We start from the raw sequence: 17,856 nt of genomic DNA on the forward strand, positions 1-17,856 counted from the left end.
CGTGAATCCAGATGGATCTCTATTACAATCCCCAAAGAGGGCACTTTAAATTGATTACTTCTGTGTAGAAATCTTTATAATTGAATCACTCGTTTATTTTTCAACAAGTTTTTTGTTATTTTTTTAAATCTTTTTTTCCAAATAGTTCAAGAAAGACCACTACAAATGAGCAATATTTGGCACTGTTATACAATTTAATAAATCAAACTGATGACATAGTGCTGTATTTTACTTTATCTCTTGTTTTCTACCAAAAATGCTTTGCTCTGATTAGGGCAGTGGTGTCCAAAGAGCGGCCCGGGGGCCATTTGCAGCCCGCAGCTAATTGTTTACCAGCCCGCCACACATTCTGGAAATGCTACTGCAAAAATAATAAAAAAAAACAAACAGTGGAATGAGGTGAAATCTAACTAGAAAAAGTTGCAATGTTGACACAAAGCTGCCATGCAGGCAGTTTTTTTTTTCTTTTTTGCCGTTAAAAAAAAACTTATGAATTATTCACCTATTCAAAGCTCCAATTATTTCAAATATTTCACTTTAAAATATTGCATATATTGTGTTTGCCATACAAATACATCGTTTTCTTTGCCAAAACAGCATAAAACAAGCAAAATTATGGTTCAAACGTAAAATCGACAGATACATCTGAAGCTGATCTCGTCACTTAAGTGTTGAAAGTAAAAAAAAAAATAATAATTTCACTTTATGAGTGGGGCACCTTTTGGATCCCAAATATATTAAATATCATTTTATCTTTTCATTGCAATACCTCAAAAAAATAAAGTGGTGTCCTGCATTATTGTCTTTTCCAGGCTCTACTTCACATCAAACATTGCTTTCTGAATGCTTTGGGCAGCGGGGAAAATACTGCATATGTTTTCTTATGAAAATCAATGTTTATTTATATAGCCCTAAATAACTAGTGTCTCAAAGGGCTGCACAAACCACGACGACATCCTCTGCTCGGATCAAAAACAGTTGTGTTTGACAGAAAAGGCTTAAAACATTTATTTTTTTTGTTTTAACTTTATATTAACCTGAAGTTGATATACTGTAGAGATTTACTGTAAGTGTTAAATTAAAAAAAGATAATTTGACATGATTTTAACATTTTAATGACTTAGAGCAGGGGTGTCAAACTCATTTTAGATCGGGGGCCACATGGAAAAAAAATCTACTCTCAATTGGGCCGGACTGGTAAAATCACGGCACGATAACTTAAAAATAGACATCTTCAGATTATTATTTTTTTTTTTAAAATAAAAAAAGCACATTCTGAAAATGTACAAATCTTAATGTTGGGGGTTTTTTTACACTTACATGTTGCGGTTAATAATATGCTATCTTTATTTGTCGTTATTTATGTTTTCTGAATAACTAATGTAGTAATGTTCATCAGTCAACTCATTGGTGTTAATTTTCAATCTACTAAAACAAAACAATTATATCAAAATCAAATTATGGGATGTTTATGTAGTTTGCTCATTTTCCTCTTTTTTTTTTTTTACATATGTATCTACAAAGATTTGTAATTGCGACATCTAGTGGACACATTCAGAACAGTGGTTTATTTAATTAGAAAATTTCAGCTCATTTTTATACTTAGCAAACTCATCCCGCGGGCCGGATAAAACCCGTTTATGGGCCTGATCCGGCCCGCCGGCCGTACGTTTGACACCCCAGACTCAGACCCTTTATGGTCCCTGGGAGCCCTCAAGGTAAAAAAACAAACAATCCATATAATTTGTTATGGTTTGAAGAAAAAGACAAATATCAAAACGGCCCCTGCATGCTTTAATTTTTCTGTGCGGGGCCCTCAGCGGAAAAAGTTTGGACACCCATGGATTAGGGCGGGGGTAGGGAACCTATGGCTCTTTTGATGACTGCACCTGTCTCTCAGATAAATCTGAGCTGACTTTGCTTAACACGATAAGTAATGAATAATTCCACTTGTAATCACGGTGTTAAAAATCATAATCAAAATATAAAATATTCTCATGCATTTTTAATCCATCCATCTGTTTTCTACCGCACCTGTTCAAGAAGTTGCGTTAATGGTAAGAAGTTTTTATTTATTATTGGTTAGTGTGGGGCTTGCCCTCCTGGGAGTTCTTCAGACCCCCAAGCACCGACATGAGAGCCTGTTTCAGGGTTACAATATTGTTTTATTTTTCAATAAGTCTCTCAGTTGCTTTCCAGCAATAGTTTTTCCAGCCCCAACCCAGTCTCTCCTCCTGGCTGCTGCTTATAACAGAGCGACAGGTGATTAGATAACAAGGCCCAGGTGGGCCATCTACGCACTTGTCGCTGCAGGCCCGCAGGCCACGCCCCCTCCACAGTTAGCTTCAGAATAACAATATTACAAAGAATAAGAGACCTATTATACTCTAGAAATGTTGGTCTTACTTAAAAAGTGTTAAAAAAAAATATTATATGGCTCTCATGGAAATGTATTTTTAAATATTTGGCTTTTTGGCTCTCTCAGCCAAAAAGGTTCCCGACCCCTGGATTAGGGTGTACTTGAATTATAAAAATGTTCACAAGGGTTTACATCACTGAAAAAAGGTTGAGAACCACTGCTCTAAAACTGTTGGTCTTACTTAAAAATGCACACATTTAGTTGTATTCAGTGTTAAAAAATATTATACGGCTCTCTCAGCCAAAAAGGTTCCCGACCCCTGACCTACTATATACAATAATATAAAACAAGTCATTGTATTTAATTTAGGATTATTTCAAATCGGGCTTCAAAGTGGCAGAGGGGTTAGTGCGTCTGCCTCACAATACGAAGTTCCTGCAGTCCTGGGTTCAAATCCAGGCTCGGGAGCTTTCTGTGTGGAGTTTGCATGTTCTCCCCGTGAATGCGTGGGTTCCCTCCGGGTACTCCGGCTTCCTCCCACTTCCAAAGACATGCATCTGGGGATAGGTTGATTGGCAACACTAAATTGGCCCTAGTGTGTGAATGTGAGTGTGAATGTTGTCTGTCCATCTGTGTTGGCCCCTGGGATGAGGTGGCGACTTGTCCAGGGTGTACCCCGCCTTCCGCCCGATTGTAGCTGAGATAGGCGCCAGCACCCCCCGTGACCCCAAAAGGGAATAAGCGGTAGAAAATGGATGGATGGGGCATTTCTTTTTTTACTTTGCTTCTTATAACTTTCAGAAAGACCATTTTAGAGAAAAAATACAACCTTAAAAATGATTTTAGGATTTTTAAACACACATACCGTATTTCTTTGAATTGCCACAGGGGGCCTGCCTTGAATTACTGCCGGGTCAAACTGGCTTTGCAAAATAATTAGCGCATGCTTAGTACGGTGGAAGAGGGGTTAGTGCGTCTGCCTCACAATATGAAGTTCCTGCAGTCCTGGGTTCAATCCCAGGCTCGGGATCTTTCTGTGTGGAGTTTGCATGTTCTCCCCGTGAATGCGTGGGTTCCCTCTGGGTACTCCGGCTTCCTCCCACTTCCAAAGACATGCACCTGGGGATAGGTTGATTGGCAACACTAAATTGGCCCTAGTGTGTGAATGTTGTCTATCTGTGTTGGCCCTGGGATGAGGTGGCGACTTGTCCAGGGTGTACCCCGCCTTCCGCCCGATTGTAGCTGAGATAAATGGATGGATGGATTATTTCAAATCATTTAAATAAATATATATTTTTCTTTCTTTACATAGTCAAATAATGTGAGCATGTATCATAACGTGGAAATCTAAGAGAACGTGTTGTGAATGAGGATGCTTGTGGACTGGGGTTTTTTTTTTGTAGTTTTTTTATACTTTTATCAAAAAAAATGGTTTTCCAACATACAAAATTTTTAGATTGCTTAATTATTTCACGGCGGAAATCTTTCTTTTTGCCTGAGGCTGCTCCATGATCTCCGACGACAAATGACCGACTGAAGTGCGGCGATTCTGTTGGCAGCAGCATCTCGTTCCTTTATAAAAAGTTTGGTGCGCAGGCGTCAGTCCGACACAGTTGGTGTATCGGTCATGTGACCGAAACGGCTCATCGGTCACGTTACTTTCTAAAAGCGGTAAGCGCACCGACACAGGGTTTTGCTCTATGAGCTGGACGCATCGGTGTTGCCGGACCCATCACTAGTAAGCACCAGTAAATTGCACCAGTAAAGTCCATCCATCCATCCATTTTCTACCGCTTATTCCCTTTCGGGGTCGCGGGGGGCACTGGCGCCTATCTCAGCTACAATCGGGCGGAAGGCGGGGTACACCCTGGACAAGTCGCCACCTCAATTGTGTTAAAATGACATGTTCTTGCCCGCTTTCAGATCAATTTCAGTGCGCCCACGGGAAGAAGTGCATAACTAAGGGTGAGGTGTGTGACGGCGTACCTCAGTGCCAGGACCTCTCAGATGAGTGGCATTGTTCTCAAAAACCCGTGGGATGCGTTCACCACTGCGACAACCACCACCGCTGCTTGCCCGCGACCCTGCTGTGCGACGGCGAAAGGGACTGTTTGGACGGGACGGACGAGGAAAACTGCGGTGAGTTAAGCGCAAGACTTGAAACCAAACCTTGTTACCCGTCGATGTTTTGTCCGCAGAGGACCAGAATGTGAATGAAGACGGGGAGAAGGGTTTAGCCACCGCACCTCCGGTTAGGATTGTGGGTTCTGAACCTATTAAGTGCAATTTGGGCGCCAAGGCCTGCAAAGACAACACACAGTGCGTCCTCTTCAGCCATGTGTGTGATGGAGAAGATGACTGCCGGGATGGATCTGATGAGAAGGAATGCGCATCCACCTGTGAACAAGGTAATGGTTTGTTCTCTGGCGGAGATATTCCTTCCTATACCTAGTGGTTCCCGTAAGAACAGCTGAAGTTTGGAGGAAATGAACGAGCTTGATTTTTTAAAAGCAAGCCAAGATGCAACCAATTGTATCTTCGAAGCATTTTAATTGGGGCCCAAGCACTGCAAAGGCCTGAATGAAACAGTAATGTCTATTATTCTCATTTCTTCATTCCATAGGGCTTTAACATGCAAGAAAACTCAAAAGTTCAAAGCCTTTAAATAGACTCCCTTTTTAGACCAGTTGATCTGCCGTTTCTTTTCTTTTTCTTCTATGTCCCACTCTCCCTTGTGGAGGGGGTCCGGTCCGATCCGGTGGCCATGTACTGCTTGCCTGTGAATCGGCTATGGACATCTCTGCGATGCTGATCCGCCTCCGCTTGGGATGGTTTCCTGCTGGCTCCGCTGTGAACGGGACTCTCGCTGCTGTTGGATCCATTGTGGATTGAACTTTCACAGTATCATGTTAGACCCGCTCGACATCCATTGCTTTCTTCCTCTCCAAGGTTCTCATAGTCATCATTGTCACCGACGTCCCACTGGGTGTGAGTTTTCCTTGCCCTTATGTGGGCCTACCGAGGATGTCGTGGTGGTTTGTGCAGCCCTTTGAGCCCTTAGGGCTATATAAGTAAGCATTGATTGATTGATTGAAAGTAAAATTTCATAAACTCTCAATATTATCAATCAATGTTTACTTATATAGCTCTAAATCACTAGTGTCTCAAACCACAATACAAACCACTACGACATCCTCGGTAGGCCCACATAAGGGCAAGGAAAACTCACACCCAGTGGGACGTCGGTGACAATGATGACTATGAGAACCTTGGAGAGGACGAAAGCAATGGATGTCGAGCGGGTCTAACATGATACTGTGAAAGTTCAATCCATAATGGATCCAACATAGCCGCGAGAGTCCAGTCCAAAGCGGATCCAACACAGCAGCGAGAGTCCCGTTCACAGCGGAGCCAGCAGGAAACCATCCCAAGCGGAGGCGGATCAGCAGCGCAGGGATGTCCCAAGCCGATACACAGGCGAGCGGTCCATCCTGGATCCTGACTCTGGACAGCCAGTACGTAATCCATGGCCACTGGATCGGACCGGACCCCCTCCACAAGGGGAGAGTGGGACATAGGAGAAAAAGAAAAACGGCAGATCAACTGGTCTAAAAAGGGAGTCTATTTAAAGGCTAGAGTATACAAATGAGTTTTAAGGTGAGACTTAAATGCTTCTACTGAGGTGGTATCTCGAACTGTTACCGGGAGGGCATTCCAGAGTACTGGAGCCCGAAATGAAAATGCTCTATAGCCCGCAGACTTTTTTTGGGCCTTGGGAATCACTAAGCCGGAGTCCTTTGAACGCAGATTTCTTGCTGGGACATATGGTACAATACAATTGGCAAGATAGGATGGAGCTAGACCATGTAGTATTTTATATGTAAGTAGTAAAACCTTAAAGTCACATCTTAAGTGCACAGGAAGCCAGTGCAGGTGAGCCAGTACAGGCGTCATGTGATCAAACTTTCTTGTTCTTGTCAAAAGTCTAGCAGCCGCATTTTGTACCAACTGTAATCTTTTAATGCTAGACATGGGGAGACCCGAAAATAATACGTTACAGTAATCGAGACGAGACGTAACAAACGCATGGATAATGATCTCGGCGTCTTTAGTGGACAGAATGGAGCGAATTTAAGCGATATTACGGAGATGAAAGAAGGCTGTTTTAGTAACGCTTTTAATGTGTGGCTCAAAGGAGAGAGTTGGGTCGAAGATCAGATTAGGCCCTGTTACCAGTTTTACAGTGAATCAATGTTTGAAAAGAAACCCTTGGTTGGAACTAAACCTTTTTTAGGACAAAAACTAGGTTTTGTACTTCAACTAGTCCTGGGAACTTTGCCCAAATAGTGATACTAGACCAGGTGTCAGGAACCTTTTTGGCTGAGCCATGAAAGCCATATTTTTTTTTTAACACCGAATTCAACAAAATACGGGCATTTTTAAGTAAGACCAACATTTTTAAAGTATAATTAGTCATTCTTTTTAACTGTTATTCTGAAGTTAACCAATAATAAATGGCAAATATGTTATACTTGTATAGCGCTTTTCTACCTTCAAGGTACTCAAAGCGCTTTGACACTATTTCCATATTCTCACACACTGATGGCGGGAGCTGCCATGCAAGGCCCTAACCACAATCAGGCGCAAGGGTGAAGTGTCTTGCTCAAGGACACAACAGACGTGACAAGGTGGGGATCGGACCAGGAACCCTCAGGTTGCTGGCACGGCCACTCAAAGAAGTTGAGTATGTTAGTATATATCAACACAGCAGCAACAGAACCAAGGTTTTAATACAGTAAGGAGCAATAGGCTTCACTGACCCGAATTCTAACCTACGACGCTGATCCGGTCCCTGGGTCCCACCTTCTCAAACCAATCAGACATCTGGTTTTACAAAGCTCTACGCGTCACATCCGCTAGTATCAAAATGAAAATGTCATTCATTACGATCATGCTTGGATTGTCAAAGGTGTTTTGATGTCATCTGTGATATTTCTACCTAGTACTTCAGTTGAGGAATATACCATTCAGGAGCAAAGGTGAAGTGTCTTGCTCAAGGACACAACACATGACTAGGTTGGTAGAAGGTGGGGATTGAACCAGGAACCCTCAGATTGTTGGCGCAGCCACTCTCCCAACCGCGCCAGGCTGTCCCCCCGTATATGAAATACCTCTTACCATTAATGCGACTGAACAGATGCGGTAGAAAACGTATGGATTGACTAAAATGCATGAAAATGTTTTATATTTTGAACGTTATTTTTAAATCTGAATTATTCATTACTTATAGTGTTTAAGAACTGTCAGCTAGGATTGATCAGAGAGCCAGATCTGGCTTGGGAGCCGTAGGTTCTCTACCCCTGTACTAGACTGATGGGCGATTATAAATGGTCAAGGATTTTAAGGTGAACCCAAACACGTACATGGGAGAAGAAACTGATTTGGGAATGAGGACATGCTGAAGCGCTCCCTACGCCCCTTGATTAGTGTCGCTCAACTTGATTATGCAAGATCCTGTCCTGGGTTTATAAAGTTAAATTAGACGAAAGCCGTGTCCCACCCTTTTTTACATTTAATTTTAGGCTCCCATTTAGCAGGATTAATAAGTGTCCTGTCACCAGCCTCAATAAATAAAGCTGCAAGCAGCGTTGGTCGGGTCCGCCTTTGGCCGCTTCCGCCGTGTCCCGAGTCCCGATCTTAGTCAGACCTACATAGAAGTTTTTGTTTCATCACTCTACGACATTCCTAACAGAATTTACAAGCAGTTTTGTCAGTTTTTTTCCCTAGGGGGCGCTAGAGCACAATTTTCATTTTTGGGGGTTTTTTATTGGCTGGCAATTTTCACCAGTCCTGATGTGTGTGTAAAATTTGAGTTTTGAAGCATGTTAAGGGGGTCAAATTACAGATTGGCGTTTCTGGATGTTGTTGATAAATGGCTTTCGCTTGGCATTGTATAGCTTTAACTTGCACTTTGAAGCATTTTAAGGGGGTCAAATATCAGTTCAAAGAGGCAAAAAAGGCATTTTTTGCAAAAAATGTGTTTTGAAGGGGTTTTTGCCAACTTCCTGTTTTTAGGTATAGAAGTGTTTATTGGAAATGTAGGTCTAAGTCAGACCTACATAGAGGTTTTTGTTTCATGTCTCTACGACATTCCTAACGGAAGTTACAAGCAGTTTTGTCTGTTTTCTTCCTAGGAGCAGTTTGTCTGTGTTGTATTCCTAGGGGGCGCTAGAGCACAATTTTGAGTTTTGGGGTTTGGTTTTTTTATTAGCTCATAATTGTTGCCAGTCCTGATGTGTGTGCCAAGTTTGAGTTTTGAAGCATTTTAAGGGGGTCAAATTACAGCTCAAAGAGGCAAAAATGACATTTTTTAGGACACTTTGCGCAGGGGTTCTTTGAAGGCGCATAAAATCAAAACCTGAAAACTTATCAAAACTTTGATCTATACTTTTAATCAGAAGGGTTCAAACTCCCTCCTGTGCGAGTTTGAAGCCGAAACGACAAACGCGCTCGGAGGAGATAACTTTTGAAAAAAGGTGACAGGTTTTCACAAAACTTTTATTTTGAAGGGGTAATTGCCAACTTCCTGTTGATTTTTTTCTGCAGGCTGTCGATTATTAAAATGTAGGTCAAAGTGAGACCTACATAGAAGTTTTTGTTTCATGTCTTTCCGGCATTCCTACCGGAAGTTACAAGCAATTGCTCAACTTGATTATGCAAGATCCTGTCCTGGGTTTATAAAGTTAAATTAGACGAAAGCCGTGTCCCACCCTTTTTTACATTTCATTTTAGGCTCCCATTTAGCAGGATTAATAAGTGTCCTGTCACCAGCCTCAATAAATAAAAATGTTCTACCACTTGTCCCTTTTGGGGTCGCTGGAGCCTCTCAGCTGCATTCGGGCGGTAGGCGGAGTATACTGTTGCGTCGGACCAGTTCTTCCTCCCAGGGAATCTAAGTCACTGGTCAATCCCAAGTTCTTTTGATGACATATGTTGAGTAAGAAGGACCATCGAGACAGAATTGGAATATTTTCAAGTTTTACTAAAGCTGTAGGTCAACTCAACCGATTCATTTCAGCTTCTCTAGTTGATCTCCTAAAGCTTTAGTAAAACTTGAAAATACTCCAATTCTATCTCGATGGTCCTTCTTACTCAGCATATGTCATCAGAAGAACTTGGGATTGACCAGTAACTTAGATTCCCTGGGAGGAAGAACTGGTCGGACGCAACAAATTGGGGGCTCGTCCGGGATGACACCCTGGACAAGTCGCCACCTCATCACAGGGCCAACACAGACCACATTCACACACTAGGGACCATTTAGTTTTGCCAATCAACCTATCTCCAGGTGCATGTCTTTGGAAGTGGGAGGAAGATGGAGTACCCGGAGGGAACCCACGCAGTCATGGGGAGAACATGCAAACTCCACACAACGGTCCCGAGCCTGGGATTGAACCCAGGACTGCTCAGGACCTTCGTATTGTGAGGCAGATGCACTAACCCCTCTCGCACCGTGCTGCCCAAATTTTCAGCCAATTAAGTGAAATTCAGCTGATCAGCTAAGAATCGGCTTCAATCGCCAAAGGAATTGGTTTTTAGTAGTTGGTGTCCCTTTTTTGTACTTTTAGGGAAGAGTAAAACAAATTACCCTATGTCCTATACACTATACCAGAGCATGTTGACAGGAAAGGGGAGGACGCTGTTGGTTGCACGTATCTGAGGCAAGAGCCTGGAAAGGTTTTGACTGGGTTGGGTTCGGTCCGGGGGAATTTGCTTCCCCATTTTACCTGTTTTTGCAGGGTGCATGTACTTAAGAGTGGGTGGTAGGGTGATCTTTTCGATTGATTGAAACTTTTATTAGTAGATTGCACAGTACATATTCCGTACGATTGACTACTAAATGGTAACACCCAAATAAGTTTCAACTTGTTTAAGTCGGGGTCCACGTTAAGCAATTAATTTAACAGTGCGTACAGTTTTATTTTTGTCCTTTTTCTGTAGCATCAAACCGGACTGATGGATAAACTGTTTGAACACAACTTATTTAACTGCTCTGCAAAACTGACTGTTTCTGGGGTTAGCTTTGCTTCATCAGAAACTGAGTCCATCCTATGGTGGGCCTTTTGAGGATAGCAGTTGCCCCTGTGATGAGGTGGCGACTTGTCCTTGGTGTACTCTGCCTTCTGAGCGGATGCAGCTGAGATAGGCTTCAGTTACCCCCGGTATCCTGAGAGGGACAACCGGTAGATGGATGGAGTTGATAGTTTTTGGTGATGACTGTACTGAGGGATATTGCATGGACTGCGGATCAAAGCGAACGTGTTAAGTAGAATATATTTGAACGGATGAAAGCGATGCAAACTTCATTTTTTGTGGTTCAAGTTGGAAAATTTTTCTCTCCAGACCAGTTCCAGTGTGCCCATGGTAAAAAGTGCATCGAAAAGAACCAGGTGTGTGACGGCGTGCCTCAGTGCCAGGACCGCTCCGATGAACAAAGGTGTGCAAAGTATGTGGAAGGCTGCGCTCATCAGTGCGACGGCGGGAGCCGCTGCATTCCTAAAAGCTTCCTTTGTGATGGCGAGACGGACTGTGGGGATGGCAGCGACGAGTCGGACTGTGGTATGTTGTGTGCGTACAAGGTACACGGTCATTATTTTTGACTGAGGTTTTCCTGTGTAGAGCTTAAAGTCTGCAGTGCAAGTAAGTTCAGGTGCGCCAGTGGTCAGTGTTTGACGGCCTCAATGCACTGTGATGGCCACCCTGACTGCTGGGATCGTTCGGATGAAGAAGGATGCCTCAAAGCGCCAGTCTGTATAACCAAGCAACGCTGCCCTCAGAGCAAGGAGTGCTTAGTGCAGGAGTGGGTCTGTGATGGGGAACAGGACTGCAAAGATGGCACTGATGAAAAGGTATTTTATACTTGTGTTGCTAAATTAACAACCTGCATTCAAATGTTTTAACATCTTAAGTGGTTCAACAATTGATGTGTGCTATTAAACATTAAATCCTGTATGATCAGTGTCAGAGCTTAGTCTGCATTGCCGGCAGTAAGTCGGACCAGTTTCCAGTGAGGGTTGGACTCCGTCAAGGCTGCCCTTTGTCACCGATTCTGTTCATAACTTATTAGTTATGACAGAATTTCTAGGCGCAGTCAAAGTGTTGAGGGTATCTGGTTTGGTGGCTGCAGGATTAGGTCTCTGCTTTTTGCCGGTGATGTGGTCCTGATGTCTTCAGCTCTCACTGGATCGGTTCGCAGCAGAGTGAAGCGACTGGGATGGGTATCAGCACCTCCTGAGTCCATGGTTCTCGCCCGAAAAGGGTGGAGCGCCATCTCTGAGTTGGGGGAGATCTTGCCCCAAGAGGAGGAGTTAGAGTACCTCTGAGTGAGGAAAGAGTGGATCGTGAGGTCGACAGGCTGATCGGTGCGGCGTCTTCAGTAATGCGGAAGCTGTATCGATCCGTTGTGGTGAAGGAGCTGAGCCGCAATGCAAAGCTCTCAATTTACCGAGGCTGATCGGTGCGGCGTATTCAGTAATGCGGAAGCTGTATCGATCCGTTGTGGTGAAGGAGCTGACCCACAAGGCTCTCAATTTACTGGTCTATTCTACGTTTCCATCCTCACCTATGGTCATGAGCTTTGGGTTATGACCAAAAGGACAAGATCACGGGTACAAGCGGCCGGAATGAGCTTCCTCCGCCAAGTGCCGGGGTTCTCCCTTCGAGATAGGGTGAGGAGCTAAAAGTAAAGCCGCTGCTCCTCCACATTGAGAGGAGCCAGATGAGGTGGTTTGGGCATCTGGTCAGGATGCCACCCGAACGCCTCCCTAGGGATGTGTTTTGGGCATGTCCAACCGGTAGGAGGCCACGGGGAAGACCCAGGATATGTTGGGAAGACTGTCTCCCGGCTGGCCTGGGAACGCTTCGGGATCTCCAGAGGAGCTGGACGAAATGGCTGGGGAGAGGGAAGTCTGGGCTTCCCTGCTTAGACTTTCCTCCGCGACCCGATTTCGGTTAAGCGGAAGAAGATGACTGATGGATAATTACATTTTTTTTAGTTGTCCCCTTTTATTTTAAAAAGTATCAGATTTTGTTACTGTATCAGACAACCAAAGTAGGAAATGTATGACAATTGGGTAATCCGTTGTTCCCCTCGCAGGATTGCCCTGTAACTATGCCATTGAGTTGTGGCGAATATCAGTGGTCATGCTCATCAAAGACTGAATGTATCCATAAGGCCTGGAAGTGCGACGGTACCAAAGATTGTGATGACGGAAGTGATGAAACAGAGTGTAAGTTGCTGTAAATTTGAATCTTGCGGTTTCTGTTTGTCAACTGCCTGTTAGCAGAATTCTACCAAGCGATTCATATTACTGAATAAGTTCACTATTTACTGGTGACCTGGTCATGTTGGATAGTATTAAAGATTTGTATTGTGCTTATAAATGTTTATGGGGTAAAACCCTCAAAATCAAGAAACATGTAAGAATGATTTAGGTCTACACTAAACTTGTCAAATCTGTGTACTAGGTGAGTTGCCGGCATGTCTACCTCATCAATTCCAATGTGGCAGTTTAGAGTGTTTGGATCCATTCCTGGTGTGCAATGGAATTAGAAACTGTGCGGATGGCTCAGACGAGGATGGGAACTGCCAGATCAAGTGTGCAGAAGCTGACATCAGCCGCTGCTCCCAGAGCTGCTTCAGCACACCAAATGGTCCGGTAAGGGAACAGTCCTTGAAAAAAGGTTGGCAGAAAAACTACTTTAAGCAAGACCCTCTTTCCAAAAGGTGTCCATAAATGTCTCCTGACAGCTGCATTAAAAAAAAAGTTTGAATTTGTTTAGCATAGTCTTAGATTTTCAGGTGCATTTTTGGCAAACTTGTGTGAAGAAATAGCTTCCATCTGGTCCCTTTACCATACAGGCCTGATTGAAGGATTGCTGCATAGGTGGTTGGCCTTCTGGAAGCCTCTCCTCAAGAATGCTGAATGACCATGAAGTTATTGGTAATCTCCCCCAATTAGATGGCCAGCCCACTTCAGAAAGAGCTATGGGGGTTCCAAACTCTTACCATTTACAGATAATGTAGGCCACAGTGCTCATTGGGACCTTTTTTTTTTTAAGGCAGCAGATGTTTGTCTGTACCTTTCCCCGGATTCCTGTCTCGGTCTACAAACTGCTCCTTTGACTTCATTCTTGGTTTGTGCTCTGCTATACACTGTCAAGTGTGAGACCCTTTTTTTTCATAAGACAGGTGTGCCTTTAACAAATTTCCAACCAACTGAATTTACCACCGGGGACTCGAAGTTGTAGGAACATCAAAGACTCACCACTTTTGAGCTTCATGGCAAAGGCTGTGAATACCTGTGATTTCTTAGTTGTTTTTTTTTTTGTTCTTAAAAATCCTCAAAATTCTTATGTAGGATAACATGCTTCAATTTGACCTTTTTTTGGAACAGCTTTAAAGTTAAAGTACTAACTGCAAAAAGTTTGTGCTTGTTTGCAACATATACAAATGCCTAGAGCGTTAACTTTCCAATCTATTTTACACAGAATATCCCGATTTTCAATGGCACAACTACGATGTGTAACCAAATAACTATTTGAATAGTTTGTTAGTTGTCATTGAATGTATATTCCATCATAACATGACTACAAACTGTTCATTGCTTCTCTTGGACTGCTTTTGTGTGCATGTGCTGTCTCTATTTTTCAGTTATAAAGTTTGTCTGGTAAGTTTTCTACCAGCCCGAATAAAATGATACGGCCCGCCAGCTTCCAAAATCCGGCCCGTGGGAAATCCCAAATTAAATATTTATTTTTAAATCTGTTCTTTTCTACATTTGTTTCACTTGGTCTCTTAGCTACGCAGGCAAATATTTTCCCATCGACTTTGTGACCTCGCGCTTTTGCTGCAGTGTCTGGTGCACTCTTTAGGCCAATTAGTGCGTGAGATTATCTCTATCTCTAGAGATCTGTATGTATGAGATCTATATCTCGCTCATTGCCTGGCCCCCGGCCCAATTTTTGTAACCATGTGTGTCCCCCGAGCCGAAAGTTGGGGACCGCAGATCTAGACCGTTAACACATGTTTTGTAAAACCACTAACCTGCCAATTGTTTTTGCTTTAAAATGTAACTGAGCAAGTTGCAAACCGCCCTTTTTTTTTTAAATGGTGAATTATATTTTTAGAATATGCCAACTTGTATACCAAAAAATGGCCCACTAGGCTGCACTACCCTTTCAAGAACTTAAACACAAGATGTTTGTAGCAACGTTTACCAAAACAAGACATGGAAACCTATGGTTTAATTGTTCCGACGTTTGTGCCTTTGCAGCATTGCCACTGTGCAACGGGCTACAGACTCCTGGCTGACGGAACCACCTGTGCTGATGTTGACGAGTGCGACGATCCCAGTTCTGCTGTGTGCAGTCAACTGTGCGTAAATACTCCGGGCTCCTACAAGTGCGACTGTCACCCGGGCTACATCATGGAGGCTGGCGAACGAAACTGCAAAATCAAGGGTAAAGTGAAAGTTAACGGCTGAATGTGCATGTTCTGGGATCACAGTTTTGCATGGTCATACAGTGCAAACATGTACAGTATTCGATCCAATTGTGGAGACAATGCCTTACATTGTTTCCCAAAATTAACTAGAATGGCATCCACCACCTAATGGCAACTATTATGCAAAATCATTTCTTTCTTACTGATACCTCTTTGATACCTGAGCATCATGGATGATGCCAGTCAGCCTCTGCATAGTGTTATCAGTAGCCAGAACAGCCTGTTCAGTGCTGGACTGCTTCATCCCAAGTGCAGGACTAAATGGACAAAAAAAACAAACTCCTTTGTCCCACATGCCATCAGACTGTACAACTCCTCTCTGGGGGGGATGTAAAACAATAATAATGCTAAAATAAACCAACAAAAAAACTGCAATACATTTTCATAATATGGTCACTACTGCATAGCGGTATAGCTCGGTTGGTAGAGCGGTCGTGCTAGCAACTTGAGGGTTCCAGGGTCGATCCCCGCTTCCGCCATCCTAGTCACTGCCGTCTTTGGGCAAGACACTTTACACACCTGCCACCCACACTGGTTTAAATTGAACTTAGGTATTGTTTCTCTATGTAAAAGCACTTTGTCACTAGAGAAAAGCGTTATATAAATATAATTCACTTCACTAGTTTATTTTTACTGTCATTTTATTATTTTTAATTTTATTTCCATTTATGCCCCCATTATTTCTAAATTTGATTTTAATTCTATACACTGCTGCTGGAATTTTAATTTTCCTGAGGGAACTCTCCTGAAGGAATTAAAGTACGATTGATTTACTTTTGTATTTAGAGACTTTTTTTTTTAATCGTCATTCAAATTTGAACTTTACACTGCAGATAAGAATATTTTGTCGGATAAAAAAGCAATATTTCTGGGGCTGAGGTCGCTGAGGTAGTTAAAAAGCTCCTCGGTGGCAAGGCCCCTGGGGTGGACAAGATCCGCCCGGAGTTCCTTAAGTCTCTGGATGCTGTGGGGCTGTCTTGGTTGACAAGACTTTGCAGCATCGCGTGGACATCGGGGGCGGTACCTCTGGATTGGCAGACCGGGGTGGTGGTTCCTCTCTTTAAGAAGGGGGACCGGAGGGTGTGTTCCAACTATCGTGGGATCACACTCCTCAGCCTTCCCGGTAAGGTTTATTCATGTGTACTGGAGAGGAGGCTACGCCGGATAGTCGAACCTCTGATTCAGGAGGAACAATGTGGTTTTCGTCCTGGTCGTGGAACTGTGGACCAGCTCTATACTCTCGGCAGGGTTCTTGAGGGTGCATGGGAGTTTGCCCAACCAGTCTACATGTGCTTTGTGGACTTGGAGAAGGCATTCGACCGTGTCCCTCGGGAAGTCCTGTGGGGAGTGCTCAGAGAGTATGGGGTATCAGACTGTCTTATTGTTGCGGTCCGCTCCCTGTATGATCAGTGCCAGAGCTTGGTCCGCATTGCCGGCAGTAAGTCGAACACATTTCCAGTGAGGGTTGGACTAAGCCAAGGCTGTCCTTTGTCACCGATTCTGTTCATAACTTTTATGGACAGAATTTCTAGGCGCAGTCAAGGCGTTGAGGGGTTCCGGTTTGGTGACTGCAGGATTAGGTCTCTGCTTTTTGCAGATGATGTGGTCCTGATGGCTTAATCTGACCGGGATCTTCAGCTCTCGCTGGATCGGTTCGCAGCCGAGTGTGAAGCGACCGGAATGAGAATCAGCACCTCCAAGTCCGAGTCCATGGTTCTCGCCCGGAAAAGGGTGGAGTGCCATCTCCGGGTTGGGGAGGAGACCCTGCCCCAAGTGGAGGACTTAAAGTACCTAGGAGTCTTGTTCACGAGTGAGGGAAGAGTGGATCGTGAGATCAACAGGCGGATCGGTGCGGCGTCTTCAGTAATGCGGACGTCGTACCGATCCGTTGTGGTGAAGAAGGAGCTGAGCCGGAAGGCAAAGCTCTCAATTTACCGGTCGATCTACGTTCCCATCCTCACCTATGGTCATGAGCTTTGGGTCATGACCGAAAGGATAAGATCACGGGTACAAGCGGCCGAAATGAGTTTCCTCCGCCGGGTGGCGGGTCTCTCCCTTAGAGATAGGGTGAGAAGCTCTGCCATCCGGGAGGAACTCAAAGTAAAGCCGCTGCTCCTTCACATCGAGAGGAGCCAGATGAGGTGGTTCGGGCATCTGGTCAGGATGCCACCCGAACGCCTCCCTAAGGAGGTGTTTAGGGCACGTCCAACCGGTAGGAGGCCACGGGGAAGACCCAGGACACGTTGGGAAGACTGTCTCCCGGCTGGCCTGGGAACGCCTCGGGATCCCCCGGGAAGAGCTAGACGAAGTGGCTGGGGAGAGGGAAGTCTGGGTTTCCCTGCTTAGGCTGTTGCCCCCGCGACCCGACCTCGGATAGGCGGAAGATGATGGATGGATGGATGGATGGAAAAAAGCAATAAGGTGCAGATATCGATTACTATACAGATAAATATATTGCACTTTTGCATATGCATCCATGTTTATGGATGTATGTTGTCTTTATATTCCAGCCAGTTAATCCATTTTTGGGGGGAATTGAGGGGATTATGATGCGTTCAAGAGTTTTAGGACCCGAGGGAAGAAGCTGTTACAGAACCTGGAGGTTCTAATAAATTAGTGTTTAGTTGACTCATACCTCCAGTAGACTCTTTGGAAGTGCTAAAACCTACATGGCTGAGGAGAGCCGATTCAAAGTGTAGGCATGGAAATAAGACGGTGCATCCGGAAAGTGCTTTAAAGATGGTCTGTAAAAAAAATATATATATTTACTAAAGAACTCCCATTACATGTTATGTAATCTACACAAGAGTCCTTGAGCAATACAGAAAAGTGATTAGTTGGTGAGTCAATGCAGTGTAGACTGGCATGGTTTAATATCAATCGTTTGTTTATTTATATAGCCCTAAATCACAAGTGTCTCAAAGGGCTGCAC

The 17,856-nt window shown here is 44.0% G+C and overlaps 1 protein-coding gene across 1 annotated transcript in view; it reads left to right on the forward strand.

Moving 5' to 3' along the window:
* Positions 1-17,856, forward strand: part of lrp13 (low-density lipoprotein receptor related-protein 13) — a 32,001-nt gene that overhangs the window by 2,339 nt on the left and 11,806 nt on the right. The window contains exons 3-9 of the mRNA XM_061907047.1: positions 4,283-4,498; positions 4,558-4,767; positions 10,763-10,978; positions 11,039-11,268; positions 12,516-12,648; positions 12,887-13,077; positions 14,695-14,881. Coding sequence (XP_061763031.1) covers positions 4,283-4,498; positions 4,558-4,767; positions 10,763-10,978; positions 11,039-11,268; positions 12,516-12,648; positions 12,887-13,077; positions 14,695-14,881 — 1,383 coding nt within the window. The remainder of the gene's footprint in view (positions 1-4,282; positions 4,499-4,557; positions 4,768-10,762; positions 10,979-11,038; positions 11,269-12,515; positions 12,649-12,886; positions 13,078-14,694; positions 14,882-17,856) is intronic.

Source organism: Nerophis ophidion, linkage group LG07 (assembly GCF_033978795.1).
Source record: "Nerophis ophidion isolate RoL-2023_Sa linkage group LG07, RoL_Noph_v1.0, whole genome shotgun sequence".
In the NCBI taxonomy this organism is placed as follows: domain Eukaryota; kingdom Metazoa; phylum Chordata; class Actinopteri; order Syngnathiformes; family Syngnathidae; genus Nerophis; species Nerophis ophidion.